At 29.4% G+C, this 16,363-nt stretch overlaps 4 protein-coding genes across 14 annotated transcripts in view; 2 read left to right on the forward strand and 2 right to left on the reverse strand.

Annotated features, from left to right (window-relative positions):
* Positions 1–1,307, reverse strand: part of LOC118448186 (uncharacterized) — a 51,661-nt gene extending 50,354 nt beyond the window's left edge. The window contains exons 1-5 of one of the 3 annotated variants that reach the window (XM_085657302.1): positions 1,165–1,307; positions 934–1,023; positions 631–750; positions 444–530; positions 75–325 (exon numbers count right to left, since the gene is read on the reverse strand). In XM_085657302.1, coding sequence (XP_085513428.1) covers positions 183–325; positions 444–530; positions 631–750; positions 934–1,006 — 423 coding nt within the window. In that variant the 5' untranslated portion in view covers positions 1,007–1,023; positions 1,165–1,307 and the 3' untranslated portion in view covers positions 75–182. Of the gene's footprint in view, positions 1–74; positions 326–443; positions 531–630; positions 751–933 lie in introns of those variants that run through there. The other 2 variants (XM_085657301.1, XM_085657303.1) reach the window with 2 other exon arrangements.
* A 377-nt stretch (positions 1,308–1,684) lies between these two features.
* LOC118448135 (uncharacterized) lies at positions 1,685–3,596 on the forward strand. Of its 2 annotated transcripts, none has more exons than XM_085657304.1 (3): positions 1,685–1,940; positions 2,031–2,141; positions 3,455–3,596. In XM_085657304.1, the coding sequence occupies exons 1-2, from the start codon at positions 1,814–1,816 to the stop codon at positions 2,123–2,125; spliced, it is 222 nt and encodes a 73-aa protein (XP_085513430.1). In that variant the 5' UTR covers positions 1,685–1,813; the 3' UTR covers positions 2,126–2,141; positions 3,455–3,596. The 2 variants fall into 2 exon arrangements, with proteins under 2 accessions (XP_085513430.1, XP_035736869.1); XM_035880976.2 differs by lacking the exon at positions 3,455–3,596 and adding an exon at positions 2,273–2,500.
* Socs36E (Suppressor of cytokine signaling at 36E) lies at positions 3,577–5,513 on the reverse strand. 3 transcript variants are annotated; one of them, XM_085657299.1, is made up of 6 exons: positions 5,036–5,513; positions 4,781–4,932; positions 4,625–4,702; positions 4,308–4,547; positions 3,969–4,235; positions 3,577–3,881 (listed from the first exon to the last, which is right to left on the reverse strand). In XM_085657299.1, the coding sequence occupies exons 1-6, from the start codon at positions 5,511–5,513 to the stop codon at positions 3,591–3,593; spliced, it is 1,506 nt and encodes a 501-aa protein (XP_085513425.1). In that variant the 3' UTR covers positions 3,577–3,590. The 3 variants fall into 3 exon arrangements, with proteins under 3 accessions (XP_085513425.1, XP_035736863.1, XP_085513424.1); XM_035880970.2 differs by having other exon boundaries at positions 4,625–4,932; XM_085657298.1 differs by having other exon boundaries at positions 3,577–4,235; positions 4,625–4,932.
* A 1,365-nt stretch (positions 5,514–6,878) lies between these two features.
* On the forward strand, positions 6,879–9,569 carry LOC118448134 (cdc42 homolog). 6 transcript variants are annotated; one of them, XR_004840103.2, is made up of 7 exons: positions 6,879–6,970; positions 7,276–7,574; positions 7,650–7,851; positions 7,998–8,107; positions 8,227–8,424; positions 8,536–9,016; positions 9,164–9,569. XR_004840103.2 is itself a non-coding variant. In XM_035880972.2 (7 exons), exons 3-6 carry the CDS (start codon positions 7,674–7,676, stop codon positions 8,623–8,625), a joined length of 576 nt encoding a protein of 191 aa, XP_035736865.1. In that variant the 5' UTR covers positions 6,879–6,970; positions 7,276–7,574; positions 7,650–7,673; the 3' UTR covers positions 8,626–8,674; positions 9,164–9,565. The 6 variants fall into 6 exon arrangements, 5 of the variants coding, with proteins under 5 accessions (XP_035736865.1, XP_035736866.1, XP_085513329.1 ...); XM_035880972.2 differs by having other exon boundaries at positions 8,536–8,674; positions 9,164–9,565; XM_035880973.2 differs by lacking the exon at positions 9,164–9,569 and having other exon boundaries at positions 7,276–7,404; positions 7,485–7,574; positions 8,536–9,144.
* Positions 9,570–16,363: the final 6,794 nt, after the last annotated feature.

The raw sequence follows: 16,363 nt of genomic DNA on the forward strand, positions 1-16,363 counted from the left end.
ATGTCTTTTTAATACATGTCACATATTATTGATTTTAAAATTTATTATTATACTATATGGTTCTTGTTTTCAAATAAGGCAGCTGCAAATATATGTATACATACTTTTCATAAGGAATGAAAAATCACAACAATCGTAAAATCCCTGTATGTTTACAATCTTTTCATGTCAATTACAGGAATTCATTTCTTTTTAGTATTTGGACTAGTCGATTGGAATACACTTGAAGCGGACATTAGATTCTCTATATATTGACTCAATACTTGATTTTCACTTCGTAATTTCAAATTTTCTTCCTTGACACTGTCCACCCTCTGAGACAGATCTAATACAAGTCAATATATACATATATATATATATATATATATATATATATATATACACATAAGATTTTTAAAAATCTTAGAAAAATTTATTCATTTGCCAAAATAGCTAGAACTTACCATCTAATGTATTTTGAAGTTCCAAAACTTGTGCTATTAACCGTGCTTTTTCTTCTTGTTCGTCTGGACTAATATCAGGATCTAAACCTGTCGATCATGCAAATGATTTTCAAATTAATTAACCGATAAAAATTTATTTATTTATTATTATTCTCCTAATATATTATAATTTTTATAAAAGACTTACTATTGGGGCTACAGCTACCATTAGTAAAAGTGGATGGAATAGAATCCATACTACGTCCTCTACCTAATGCATCAGATAAATGAGAAGCATTATCCAACACCTCTTCTTCGGGAATAATTACTGTATTAAATGACAAAAGAAAGATATTATTACGAATGCAAGATAAAAAAATATTTAACAAATATATATATTTTAAAATAATATATGCTTTTTGAACATTTCTTCAAATTACTTATTTACGATTCATAAAACGTTAAATGATCATGCAATGTCAAAACAAATACGGAAATAACATTTTCGTACCTTGAGGATCATCATCTGCCAAAGGTATACTATTCATGTCATCTTGAAGTTTAGCTGTCACAGATGCAGACATCTTGACGCCAGTTATCGCTGCAAGAAGAATCGTAAACGATAGCAAACCTGCGCGTAAAGGTTGATAATTTGACACCGAGTTTATCGATTAAACCAATCGCTTTCGATAATCGTAATATCTCTCAAAGAATCAATGAATTTTAAAAATACAAATTTTACTTTTCTTAGCTTCTTCTATTATTCAATTATAAATTCAAATTCCAGATTTTCAGGATCACCTAATAGATAGAAAGATAGTCACAACACACAATGAAAAACGTAGCCATATGTTTTTCTGTCGACATCTATAGTCAATGCAATCATAAATTGCATCGTACGTAGAAAGGACAACTTTTTCTTTAATATGAATTTTATAATCCGTCTTTGAAAATTTAGAAAACTAAAATTTCGAAAGATTTTTTTCCAATATTATAACAATCCAATTTGCAACTTATTAAAATCTCTTAGTTTATTTAAATTGGACAAACCAATGAAATGACTAAAATAAATAAAATAAAGTTAATATTTTTCAGAATTTTTTAAATTTAATCACAATTTTACATTATTTATTTTAATAATTCATGAAATTAATCTATAACATTCAATAATATTCAATATAGAAAAAAAATTATCATCGTAAAGCAGGTTTTTATGTACATATATGTACATTAGATTAATATCGACTTCATGCTCAATCGAATACGTATCATTTTTTCTATGGTCAGTGAAATCAGTGAAAAATGTAAATAATTGCTATCACTTGAGATAGTCTTACTGTAAATGTTATTAGAAATTGTGCTTTTTAATATTTCCTACTTTGTTTTTTATAATGTTAGTCGTATCTAATATGGCAAATCCATTACAAAAGCTTTCGTCTTTCTTAGGATATTGGTATTTTAGATACATGCTTGTTACAGAATTATATATGGTCGAAAAATGGGAGAGAATTTTTATTAGTATCCTTTACAAAAATAGTATTATAATGTTGTCATCTATTTAAGATTCAATGGTGGAAATAATTCATATTATTCCTATATAAATTATAGATACTTTCTTTATAGTGTTATTTTTATCATTCTTTATTTTCAACTACAAGGTATTACTTCCAATTGCAGAAGTAGTGAGTTCCACATCACTATGAAATCTATGTCAAATATGTAATTATAACTTTATTGTCTTTCATTAATATTATTCTGTTTGCAGAAATAATATATATATATATATTTATATACATATTTATATTATATATATATATATATATATATATTTTGTTATTAAATTTTTTCAGATATTTATTATAGCCAGAACAATAAAATATATCATTTAATTTTAATCAAATAACTTGATGATTTCTCAAAGAATTAACATTATACATATCCAGAATTATATTGTAATTTCCAAATTTCTCAAAAAGATAATGTTATCAGATTCATTAATATAATGTTTACTCTGTTCTTTATAAAAAAAAACTTTATCTCTGAGTTATATATGTATATATGAATATTAAAGTCATAAAACAAACTGAAAGGAAAAAATAAATTTACTAACTTAGAGTTTTTTTCCCATGATATAAATTATAGCAAATATATATATATTATATATTCTATATATAATATAAAAAACACAAAAAAATATATAAGGTATTAAATACATAAGCAATATCTGTACACTTAATAAATATTAAATTTTATTTTTAATAAGAAATTAGTTATATATGAATAACCATCAACCAATGTATTTAACAATTTTAAAGCATAATAATACATGGTTTCATAACCTTATCAATTTGAGAACAAAACAATGTATTTAATTTACATTATCTTTTAAAAATTAAGTAACAAATTTCAAATACTGATTGCATTTCAAAGATAAACACAATTTTGATCAATATTGAAATTGTTACGTATTCAATAAGTATGAATACTAACACACAGATTCCATGTGCTGATATTTCACATTGTAAGTAGGCACATTAGGAATAAGAATATTTTGATCATTATTGAAAAGTTTTACAAATGCACGTAAAGATGGAATTATACACTATCAGATCCATCATACAATAAATGAAATTTTTTTAATAATTTGGACACATAATTATACAAGTAACTAATACAAATGATTAATCTCACAAATTTTATCAACTCTTGATATAAACAAGGTATATGCATGTGAATTAATCTTTAATCTTGTAAAATATCATATTAAATTACATATTTTTGAATAAATCTTTTTAAATTTTCATAATTAAATTTATAAAAAGAACTTTGATTCTGATAATCAACTACGCATGTTGTGACATATTTACATATTAAACTATCAAGTTTCACAATTGAACGCATACATTTGCCACTTGAACATAAGTGCTGCTGGTACAGCCCCCTAAAAATTGTTATTATTTGAACCAAGTCTACTATTATTTTTTTGCTGAATACATTGCTAAATATGTGCGTTTTATTTGCTAATATTGCAGAGACATTAGAGAATTTGAAATAAATTATCAGCTTTGATATTATGATGTGCATATACCACAAAAGGGTGTGGCAGTACTGTAGATGCAAGGAAATTAATAAAGCAAACGATAGTATTTCTACATTATATATAAAGGCTCATATTAAAGGTAAATATGATATGGATCTCGCATCTGTCTGTAAATCATTTTCTGTATCTAATCTCCTAACACGCACTCTTTGTTTATAATGGTACTCTTTGAGATAACTTTTAAGCGTCTTTGGCAACTGCAGCTTATTTATACCATCATATGTCGTTCTTGTAGTTATAACTGCTCTGCACAAATGTTGTAGAGGAAAGGCGAAATTACGATGCAATGGTATAGTGAGCATAGGTTCGAAGAACATACAACATGATGGGTCCTTGTAATGTTCTATTAAACCACATACCTGTGAATATATTATATACCATTTAATAATTTTATAGAAATTGTTTATATCAAAAATTATGAGAAAATTTTTAATTTTAAAACATACCGTTTCAGAGGCATAAACGCCTGGATCGTGTGAATCGAAACTAAATTTGTGATTCCATTGCTCAATTCGTGCATGAAGAGATCGTCCATATTTTCGAAAGCTTACGGAAAATAAGAATTCTTCTTGTGCAGAATCTCGTAATAAGAAAGTTCCTTCTTGTTTACCTTCCAATAAACGTTCTGCTTCATAGCGGTCCATCTTACCCCAATAGAAAGAGCATGCCGTTATTGACCGTAAATCTGGTACAAGACAATGTACATAATCGACCTATGAGCAACAAAGAAGTTACTGTTAAAATAAATATATAGTTGTTTTATCCGGCGAGAAATAATTATTTACCTGCGTATGCGCAGGTCTTTCAATATTTGGAATTAATGTAAAATCTATCTGGGATAGCGCAGTAAGGGCAGCAACTTGAATACCAGCATGTGCTTGAAACAATGCAGCCAAACTATCTACTGTTATACCATTTGGATGCACCTGTATTCCAGATGGATAATTAGGTCTGTATCCAGGAGGAGGTTCAACACCTTCCTCCATTTCTCGTGCTCGTTGTAAACGTGCCCTTTCGTCGCAATCCTTCACATGAAAATTATATATAATATTTTCTTTTGTACTAATTTTCAATTAGTAAATAAGTCATTACAGTAACATACCTCCATAGGAAATTCCTCTGGATTAAATCTTGACAAATCGATCACAGGACTTGGCGGTAGAGGACCAAGAATTGGACTCTGTGGTGCAGATCTACTATTAAATACAATTCCTGCACCCATTGGGTGTTCGTCGGTTCTTCTATAACCAGTACATACACAATCTGAACTACTGTTGCCTTGACCAGGAATAATATCAGTATTTTTGGATGTTTTACTCTTAGCAAACTTCAATACCCAATTACTTCTTTTCTTTTTTGAAGATAAAATATGATTACATACTGGACTTTGATCTTTATTCCGTTGTTTACCTAAAATGATAAGTAGCAAATATATACATATATATACCAAAAATAACTGGAATTCTTTGATACAAATCTAAATTATGTAAAACAAGCAAATTTTATAACTTACTTTTTCTTTTTCCAAATGACAATGTTTTTGAAGATCTTCTTAATGGAGGAGTTCTTGGACTATCCTCGGAACTACTACTACTGTTGCTACCACCAGAACTGCTGGAACAAGCCTCTTGTTGTCTGAATGGTGTTTCAGGATTATTAATATTGCCATTACCACGAATTTGTTTTGAATCCTGAGTTTCCACTGGTTGACTATATAAAGATTCGAATCTAGAATTATGATTATCTAGATCCAAATTCAAATTGTGATTTCCCAAATTCCCTTCTGATTTACTCTCTCTGTTTGGAATCACATTAAAATTCAAGACAGGTACATTCCCATTATTCTCATAATTGGGTAAATTTTCTGCATCATCTTGGTCAACCATTTCCAATGTTGATTGTTGTTGCAATACATTAGAATATATTTCTGTAGATTGTTTTTCACCATCCATCTTAAAAAATTCTCTGAGACTAGCAAAATGCTGTCCCATCGTTAACTCTATAGACAGGCATTTTATGGCCTCAAAGATATTTCTAGTGTAACGTTCTGTATCAACAGTGTCAATATGTTTATATCATAGTACAATGATCGTACATTGTAAATTTTTTATTTATATTGTAAGGCATTAATTTTATCTTTAATTCTGTCATATATCAATTTATCTGTAATGTAATAAATTAAAAATTACATTTAAATTTGTATTAAATAAAATTAAAAAATAATCCATTCTATGTCATAGATATTTAAACGTGTTCCCATGTCTATCAATGAAGTAAGAATTTTTTTTCGTAGAATGTTACAATAAATGAATAAGTATGATTATTTTTTAAAGTAATCTAATTAAAAGAGTAATATAATTATAATATTCAAAAAATGCATCAAAGTATATTTACCTTGATTAATTCATTGTCTACAGATAATATTATAAAAATTATGTTAAGGCATTTGTAATGAAATTTCGCGATGGCAGCTAGTAGAATCACGTTTAGACAGGTTCAGACAAGTTTTGACAGGACTGTATAATTACTTTATTTCGAACACTATAACAAACACTTGAAATTCACAACACTTTATCTTCTATGATACCATTAAAATCGTGTCTTTGAATATAAAAAAATTCCATGTCGTTCATCAATATCAAAATATACGTAAAATTGTCAAAACACGATCCACTGCATCATCAGCCATTTTCCCTAACTATCTCATGTCTGTCTTTTCCATTCGTCATTGGTTTATTGTGCAAAAGAAGCGTAACGTAGACGTTAAAGATCACAGAGTGATCATAAAATTCTAAATGTACTTCCGGAATCTGTGTTGCAACAACAAACAATAAATCAAATGGATTTTTTCCTATTATATATAACCATTCTAATTTATATTTCACTTTCATAATATTTATAAATGATATAACGCGTATGTGTATGATATGAAAATGTTGTCACAAATGACGACATACGTATAAACAAAGGGGCGAATGGAGTCGAAGTAAGGATAGTTCTTCCATCGACCAATGAAATTTCTTTGATGGTGTACGATTTTATGCATTATTGTTGGATTTAAGAAATAAAAAATAAATAAAGATCTTTTCGTTATTAATAAACGATTTAGATATCAGCTGTGTTATTCATACTGTTTAAAATACACATATATATATATATGTGAAATCAACTGCGTAATTTTACATAGCCATATTAAAAATAAAAATTATATAATGGTCCTTATTTAATGAATAACGTGTATAAAAAATCGATAAAATTTTGATAAGTATATATATATCTTTTTTATACTTAAAAAGAATATATATGTTAAATAAAAGCTAAAGTTTTTCTGTGAACGAGGTAACATCATAGATGGCAGTCTTTGTTAGTACTTCGCTTGACACGTGTACCCCTTCTTGAATGGTTTAAATATTTGTGACAGTATAGCGTTGTCGACGCCCAGTTATCCGTAAGTTTTTAATATTTCTTATTCATATATTTTTTATTGTTGTTAGTATAAGATGCTTTATTCGCAAACTTTTATAAGATTTGAAAATTAATTATTCCATGATATATCTATAGAATATAAAGCCGACAAAATTTATCGGTATATTTGACATAATAACCAATATGGCGTCTCCAAAAACAATGTTCCATTAATGAGCTTATGCACAAAGTTCTTAACAAAAGTGGATAAAAATGTTAACGTACTGTTTATTTTTCATTTCTTCTACCAAAACGGTGGTATATTGAAAACATAATACGTATTTGCAGTTGGATTTGCAAGGGGACTATCTCTCGATATCTGGTTCTTAAGCATATTCCTATTCCAGTAACTATTGCAATAGTGTTCGTCAAGTTCGAAACTTTTCAGTTACAATTGTAATGTCTAATGGATATAAAGTATGTTAACGATTCGTTAGAAAAGTGGAGTGTCGTCTACAGATAATGAAAAGTTTAAAATTTTAAACGTGTGTTAACAGGAGCATTGCAATGTTTTATAGCTATCAAATGTGTAGTCTGTAAAAAGTTAAGTTATTGACAGAAAGTGTACGCTACTGCACATAAAAGTAGTAAGTCTTAAAAAACGTTAATACAATTTTATCATAATGAATTGATTACAAAAATTTATTTTATCTTTTGATTAGGTCAAATAAAGAACCGTGCGAAAGATGCAGACAATAAAATGCGTTGTGGTAGGAGATGGGGCTGTTGGTAAAACTTGCTTATTGATTTCCTACACCACGAATAAATTTCCATCGGAATATGTGCCTACGGTGTTCGATAATTATGCCGTTACAGTAATGATTGGTGGAGAGCCATATACATTAGGATTATTTGATACTGCTGGTAACTATAAGTAATACATATTATATTGCGTGCACACTGAAATGGTAAAACATTTCCTTCCTACTTTATCATATTTTTCTATCTCTTTTAATTAATTTAATGACATACATTTAGATATATTAATTATATCATTACTTATGTTTAAGGTCAGGAGGATTATGATCGGCTACGACCGCTTAGTTATCCACAAACGGATGTATTCCTAGTATGTTTTTCTGTTGTATCCCCGTCATCTTTTGAAAACGTTAAGGAAAAGGTATGTTTGTTATACTTATTATATACTTCTTATAGTTTATATATCATATAAAGTATAATATTACAAATGTCATGAAATATAGTGTTCTTTTTATTTGTAATAAATAATTATGCTTTTAGTGGGTACCAGAAATAACTCATCATTGTCAGAAAACACCTTTTTTACTTGTTGGTACACAAATCGATTTAAGAGATGATGCAGCAACTATTGAAAAATTAGCAAAAAATAAGCAAAAACCTATCACAGGAGAGCAAGGAGAAAAACTTGCAAAAGAACTGAAAGCAGTGAAATATGTAGAATGTAGTGCTCTTACGCAGGTATGTCAATGACGAATTAATTTTTCTTATATCAATAAACGAAACAATATGAATATAAAAAAAAATTGAAAAAATTATTTATAACTAAAACAATATATTTTTATCTTTTAGAAAGGTCTAAAAAATGTTTTTGACGAAGCGATCTTAGCAGCTTTAGAGCCACCGGAACCAGTTAGGAGAAGACGATGCGTTGTCTTGTAGGACGTGATTGCCTCCTTATCGAACGATTGGCTCAATATTGTCGAAGATTGTGAGTTTTATCGTACGGTGCATGCAGATTATTTTATCGAAGCAATAACCACACACTGAATAAGACAAAACAAGGCTTAACGTGTTGAATATCAAAGAACGAATATGCCTGCGTTCATATAAGGCGTCGTTTCTCTAACGATATTAAAAGAACTTGGAAAGTCAAGTGAAATTTTGTATTGAAAATCGATACGGCAATTACAAACTATTTGCATGTTTGCATTTCTCCTTAATTAGGGGTATTATACTTTTGTAACTGTATAAAATGTCGATCGCAACACGCAGATGTGGATAACCATAATTTTGTACATAAATTACATAAACTTATTTATCTTATACAATGGTGCGTAAATGTGTCTTATTTGTAGGTAGAGTTGTCATTTATATTGATACCTATTAGATTATATCAAGGAGAATACATATATTTTTAAACATTTATAAGTGTATTAACATGCGAGGTATGAGTTAATACATGAAATTTTTCTTCAAGGTGACTTGCGATTTTGACGTTGACTTTTTTTACGATCGCATAAACGAAACAATTCCACTATCCAGGATCGAAGAAAGCTCGTAATAGAGAATATACCATGAAAGCTGCAAAACTTGTAGGATATTTAAAATGTAAGATGTTTTTGACAACACAATAATAGCGTTTTTAATAAATCATTTATAAAAATTATGTAAAAACATCTTGTTTAACGATTACGAATAATGGAGATTGTATATTCTAAATATCAAATACTAGCTATCGGATTGATGAAATTATTTTATTCAATAGAAAATTGCAGGAAACAATTCAATATGGTATAACATCGATATTTATATCCAAATCCAATGTTCGTAAAATAGAAAATCGATAATAACTGGACGCAAAAGCTTATAAATAATATAGGATATATATATATATATATATATATATATATATATATATATACACGAATTTCATATTTTTAGAATTTATAGATAATATTTTTCCGTTGCCACTTAACTTTTTAATATCATGAACCAATAGATCATTTTATATACATAGATATGTTGATCCTTATATATCAGTTTCTCAAAAAAATTCCATAGAGATATAAAAGGTATCAATTATATACTAACGAACAGATTTATTGTAATATTTTTTAATTCTTTTCTTCCAATAATATAAATATCGAATCGAAAAAGATCGTTACTTTTTTAGCTATATATATATATATATTTATCGCTAAAAGAAATGAATGTGGCGAGTGAAATTCGAATAAAATAATAGTACTAAAATGTACGATTATACTTTTCTTAAGCCCTTAAAAAAAAAGGTACATATACGTAGAAGCACTTGCATTAGAAAAAAATCGTTTCAAAAATATTCAGGATAAAAAAGGTAAGAAGGTATATACGTAAGTAATAAATACAAATATCTTCTTTAGAATAATTTTTACTGATCGTAATTAGAGATAACCAGAATACAATACGGGTAAATAGTATTTCTTTTTTTCCCCTCTTTTTTTAACAAGACATTATACTCTTTAGATGCTCGTCCGCCGTAACGTGTACGTACATGCGATTTGAAATTCGTTACATCTCTTGCATACGGCGCCATATTTATTTCGTACATAATGGCGTCTGGCTCGTCACGAGCTACGGCGGACACGATCAAAGACATTTGCACGCACGCATTGAAACAGGCACACTTACTATTAACGGATTCACTGTGATCATCATCTATATAACGTTGCGCATATCGAGCAACGCATTCATATCGTATTTTAATAGGCCAGAGTAATTATTATTGCAGTCTTCAATGTTTCAGAGAGCCATTCTACTTTCGTTTTCATATTTCGCGGTCGTTTTATATATGATGCGTCTTAACTCTCTCTCTCTCTCCCCCCATCTCATAGTGTTCGTGTCAATTCCGTCACTTTCTTTTTTCTTCTCTTTCTCTCTCTCTCTCTCTCTCTCTCTCTATCTATCTATCTATCTTTTTCTCTCTTTCTCTGTCTCATAAAATACTTCAACGCATCGTTATTGGGGCAAATTGGGTATCCAAAGTCTCGTCTTCTTCCGGGCAATTCTAAAGAGCACATATCGTTCTGTCAAGGCCAAATTCCATTTAGAAATTCATATATCATGTTTCTTGACGTTTTTCTATGTATTATCATTATTATTATTATTATTATTATTATTATTAATAATATTACTATTATCATCAATTTATAGATCGCAAATACGAGTCGATCATGTGTATTTTTCCTCTGTATATGTGTTGCGTGGTGCATGCCTATGTATATTTGAATGTGTTTAGGTATTATGTGTGATAATCAAAAAAAAAAAAAAAGGAAAAAGAATTCAAAAGGACGTATTTGCGTTCCCCGGGCATATAGTTATTATTTCGATTCTTCTAAGCCGAGATAGAATCGGGCCACGAAAAGATCTCTTTTAAAAGATTCAACAGTAGCTCTTACGAATTTTTCTCTTCGTTGGTTCTGTCTCTTGAGAGTGAACGAGTGAGTGTCTATTTCATTTGGCATGCTTCTTTCCTTTCTCTATACGTCGGTGTGTGATGCGTAGCCGCGCAGTGAGAAGAGTGTAGAATACAATGGATAGATTATACGGGCATGTATGAAAAACAAGCAACGTACGTACGCGACACATTTTCAGTAAGAGTACATAAACGTTACACACACATACTACACACACGTACTACACACACATACACGAATAAATTGTTACAACACGTTAAGGTGTGCTACACCTTAACTCAAGAGAACAAGGGTAAAAACGCAATGTCGATGCACCATAGTTTTGTAAATAGAGATATTTTTTTTTTCTTTCATCATCAAATTTTGTCTTTCATTTTTCACTATTTAACATATCTAAGTTAGGTTCATATCAAATGATTTCTTTTTTTACATTAACGTTCAGTTTAAACAAGAATAATACCTCAATGTATAAAATAATTTATTATATAAGACGATAGTGTAAGTTTGTAGCTATTTATCGAATGGTGATTAAATTATTATTAAATGATCATTTTCTGCAAATAAAGGTATAAAATAAAATACACAGAACAATATATATATATATATATATATATATATATATATATATATATATATATATATTGTAAAAGTAAAATAGTAAAATACTTGTAAAAGTAAAATACTTGTAAAAGTATATATATATATATATATATATATATACTTTTACAAGTTTGATCAAGCTTTTCATTTTCGCAAAATTGTGTATGTGTGTACGTATCTATAGAACATGATCATGCGCTGTGCATCGGCGATGGCGTTTCATTGTAATAATCATACGATCAAGCGAGTAACCGTAAAGGAATTTCTCGATACATAATGTCGATTCAAGATATACATACTCGTAATATTCTCGCAATGTGTTCTCTTGGAGCAAAGTATCGTTTGCACGCAATGTCATCATCATGCTCCTTCGGATCGATTGAAATCATCGCTAGAGATTTAATTGATTCGTCACTTGCAGCATTAGCTCTTCCCTTTTCATTAGATTAATACAATCACATCAAACTTACTTTGATTCATGAAGTCAAAACCAGGACGAATTTCCACATTATCAATTGTAGTGAAATTATGAAATATATGTTAAATTATTGTACCGTGTATATCATGTAAAAGAGATAAATTTGATGTGAAATTAGACGTGTAGCTTAATGCACGTTTTTACGATCATGAAAGTAGCTTAAGCGAATTAATAATATATTTTACCCACTTCCTTTTATATCCTTCCAATTATTTAGAAAGTCTAATCATTATATGGAATAAAAAAAAATAAAGAAAGATACGTTATATAGCCTACTTTCATGATTCACCTGCAACACATCTGTTGAATACTTTGTAGTATCTTGAAAAATGTCTATTTAATCAATGTGCCTGGATACTTTACAGGATCGTGCGTTTGACATGCCTGCATTTAACCGATCCATATTACACGCGTTCAACTTAGCATGGATGCATGCATACGTATATATTGCTACATATCGTAATGTATACTGCGAGCACAAGTCGACACGCGAGTCGTAATAAACAAACTGAATATGTGACCGCATTACTATACATCAAGAGATATCGTAATACTGTGAGTTAGTATTTAAACGTGACTTTTCTATATTTTCTTTCCTTCAATCTTTCTCTCTCAAAGATAAATGAGCCAGTGATTATGAAAATGGTCTAATTGTAAATCAGTAGCTTACATTCATAATAAGTGATAAATTCAATCTTTTCCCACATTTTTCATTTAGATGTAGTTTTCATAATTATTGACATATATCATGCGAGTAATCATAATCGTAGAAGAGTGCCCTTTAATATTGAACAACTTTAATCCGAGTAAAATCGATTTTTTCTTTTGCATCCTTCTCTCCTTTTATAAAATAATTTTCTCTGGCTCATACTACCCATGTTGAATGCACTTGTACATAAAATCTATATACGTAAATATTACATACGTGTACGTATATGTGTATATATATATATCTATGTATGTATATATATACGTATGTATATAGATGAAATAATTGTAGAAGATAAGCCAATACGATTCGTTAATTACTCTTCTTATTATAGTCGAAGTATGAAGGTTCGTAAACGAACGCTCGTATGTACAAACACGCACACACACACAAAGTATTTGATAGGGACGAGAAGCATTGATCTTTATTAATTCGCCGTGAGTGCCAATGTCGACTAACGAAGCGTGTTTGACGAATAAGAGAGCCAAATCACAGCTTTCCCCTATTTTTCTCATTTTGAAAGAAGTAGATACATATATATACACATACAAATGTGTTCATATACATATGTATATTGACCATATATATATATGTATATATATACGTGTATGTATTAAAAATGACAAACATTAACTAGTCTATTAATATGTAGGCGTGTGTGTGTGTGTATGTGTGTGTGTGTATGTATGTATGTACTTGCGTAAGATATATATATATATATATATATATATATATATAGCTGTTGTTCGTTTTTCTAATTTATAAAACTCTTCTAGCATGTCATTTTAATTATCATTATTGGTAATTATCAATTTATTATATTAGTGATTTAATGAGAACAAAAAGTGAACTTTTCCACTTTTCTGATACGTATACATACATACATACATACGTACATATATACATACGTATAAACACATACATAAATACATAAATACATGCATACATACATACATACATACATACATACATACATACGTACATACACATACATACATACATACATGCATACGTACATACGTACATACACGCATTAACACTCGAACACATCGACACCAACAATTTTCAGCAGATCCTCGATAGGTCGGCTTATCGATTGCTCTGTCAGTTTAATTGTTCATCCTGGCATGACGTGTTTAACGAGGGATACGCTTTAGATAGATCTGATCGTACGAATTAATCGTTTAACATTCTCGATTAAAAGACTGTTTTCCAGGTGAAATAGCAAGTAACGCGTCTATCTTCTTTGAATGAAAAAGAAAAAAGGGCAAGTAACCTTTCTTCTTTTGCTTCTTCTTCTTGAACGACCATTTTAAAACAGTATTTTATCCTTATTTCACTAATCGGCTTCTATCATTCGCTCTGTTGTTATGGCCTGCTTGGCGAAAGAGGAAAGGGACAGGTGTAATAAAATACAGAATCGAGGGCACAGGTTTTCTAATCAAGTTAATGCGTTAATTAAATCTCTACACATTTATACACGAGATATTTTTCTCTCTTTTTTCTTTCTATCTCTCTCTCTATATATAGGTATATATATATATATATATATATATATATATATATATACATATATTCTAAATATAAAATAATGTTCAACATATGTCATTTAATACAAATATATAATAATAATAGATAATGATGATAATGGTAATGACAATAATAATTAGCAAGAATAGAAGATTAAACAGAAAGGGAATTCGAGTTCTACCCTGGTAGCTTCTTTTCTTCTCTATTTTTTTTCGTATTTTTTTAATCTTTTTTTCTAATGTATATAGATCTATGTAACTACATAATAGAGCAACAACGAAAAAGCAACATCATCGTCTATCAAGAATTTTCGCAAGAATATAAAATTATTATTTTTGAATTGAACAAAAGAACGAATTAACAACATCGCCGAGAATTACATGATAAACTTGGCACGGGCAGTGTAAGCTTTCTTAAAGCCAACAGACTTCTACTAACCGGCAGCAATGCGGGATACATTTATAGTCTAGTCGCGGATCTAAAATGACACGACAAGAGAATATCATTTCAACATTCTCGAGAGCATAAATCTGAGAAAGAGAAAGAGAGAGAGAGAGAGAGAGAGAGAGAGAGAGAGAGAGAGAGAGAGAGAGAGAGAGAGAAAGAAAATTAAGAGATTTTATAAAAAGATTATCACAGAGCGAGGTAAAAATGAATATACGATTTTCTATGGGTTTAAGTCAGTAACTATTGTTGTTTGAGAAAAATATCTTTTTATTATTATTTATTTATAATAGAATCATGTCATTATTAATACGTAACTTTCTTTATTCGTAATCGTTTCTTTATTAATAATTTGGAATAATCGAACTTTTACTTTATTATTTTGTAAGCAAAAATATTTCATACGATCGACAATGAAAATTGATGAAAATTCAAATTAACAAATATTTATGAATATTTAATTTGTAAGATTTTCTTTTAATATTAATAAATAATCCTTTTTAATATTTATTGAAGCACAGTGTATAATTATATTTGACACCGAACATTTTATAGATAATTAGACTTTCTCTCTCTTTCTCTCTTTTTTCTCTCTACAGCTTTCAATAGATATTCAAGATAGGTATCCGTTTTTTAATACGCATCTATTTACAATATTGCGCTCCATTCAAGAGGAGAAACGTATCCTTCGACAAAGCATTCTAAAATAGAGCTATACACATCCTCACATACATCCACACACACGCGTATAGATCTTTCCATCAGACCTTCGTTGGTTTCATTCAATCGATTCCCCAACGCAACAAAAGGTTATTTTCCACGCAACATCGAGTACCTTTCTTTTTCTCTATTTCTGTCTCTCTCTCTCTCTCTCTCTCTCTCTCTCTCTCTCTTTCTCTCTTTCCTCTCCTCTTTCTCTTTCTCTATTCTTCTCTATTCTTCTCTCTTTTTTCCTTTTTTACCTCGCTTTCCAAACAGATAGAAACGTTTATTTCGGGCGAGTCTAGGATATTAAATTTTTGATTAGTCGTGTTCATCGCTACGCGATGTCTCTCTTTTATATGACATACAACAATAACTGCTAGTATACTAGACAATAAATATAAAAAAGAAGTAGAATCGCGATTCGTCGACTCTCTTTTTTTGTTTTTATACACTTTGTACTCTCTTTTTTGTGCGCGTATGCCACCCATCTAGTTTTATTTCTTTATTTTTTGGTTATTTTTGGTTCATTCGCACGAAGAAAATCGATACCTTCCTTTGGGTCACGCAATTCGATTTGCATAAATTCGAGGATGCGATTTATTAAATTACTACACTAAACGGAATCTTTGGTCTTGCCTAAATAACTAAGATTTTTGGTAGGCGTACATATGTACTTGCAGTTACTTTTGTCTCAGTCGCATATATATATTTTATACTGACTAGATTGGCAATGTTTGTGTGTGTGTGTGTGTGTGTGTG

The sequence above is a fragment of the Vespa mandarinia genome, chromosome 5 (genome assembly GCF_050613455.1).
Source record: "Vespa mandarinia isolate Hongniang chromosome 5, ASM5061345v1, whole genome shotgun sequence".
Taxonomy (NCBI): domain Eukaryota; kingdom Metazoa; phylum Arthropoda; class Insecta; order Hymenoptera; family Vespidae; genus Vespa; species Vespa mandarinia.

What these genes read in the sequence shown, in the direction of transcription:
- LOC118448134 (XM_035880972.2), top strand. Translation starts at nt 7,674, where the DNA reads ATGCAGACAATAAAATGCGTTGTGGTAGGAGATGGGGCTGTTGGTAAA. An exon ending in TTGAAAACGTTAAGGAAAAG is followed by an intron (nt 8,108 to 8,226) that starts GTATGTTTGTTA and finishes TTATGCTTTTAG; the next exon opens with TGGGTACCAGAAATAACTCA. An exon ending in AATGTAGTGCTCTTACGCAG is followed by an intron (nt 8,425 to 8,535) that starts GTATGTCAATGA and finishes TTTATCTTTTAG; the next exon opens with AAAGGTCTAAAAAATGTTTT.
- Socs36E (XM_085657298.1), bottom strand. Translation starts at nt 5,513, where the DNA reads ATGGGACAGCATTTTGCTAGTCTCAGAGAATTTTTTAAGATGGATGGT. An exon ending in GTCATTTGGAAAAAGAAAAA is followed by an intron (nt 4,933 to 5,035) that starts GTAAGTTATAAA and finishes TTATCATTTTAG; the next exon opens with GTAAACAACGGAATAAAGAT. An exon ending in AAAGACCTGCGCATACGCAG is followed by an intron (nt 4,236 to 4,307) that starts GTAAATAATTAT and finishes TGTTGCTCATAG; the next exon opens with GTCGATTATGTACATTGTCT.
- LOC118448135 (XM_085657304.1), top strand. Translation starts at nt 1,814, where the DNA reads ATGTTAGTCGTATCTAATATGGCAAATCCATTACAAAAGCTTTCGTCT. An exon ending in ATGGGAGAGAATTTTTATTA is followed by an intron (nt 1,941 to 2,030) that starts GTATCCTTTACA and finishes TATAAATTATAG; the next exon opens with ATACTTTCTTTATAGTGTTA.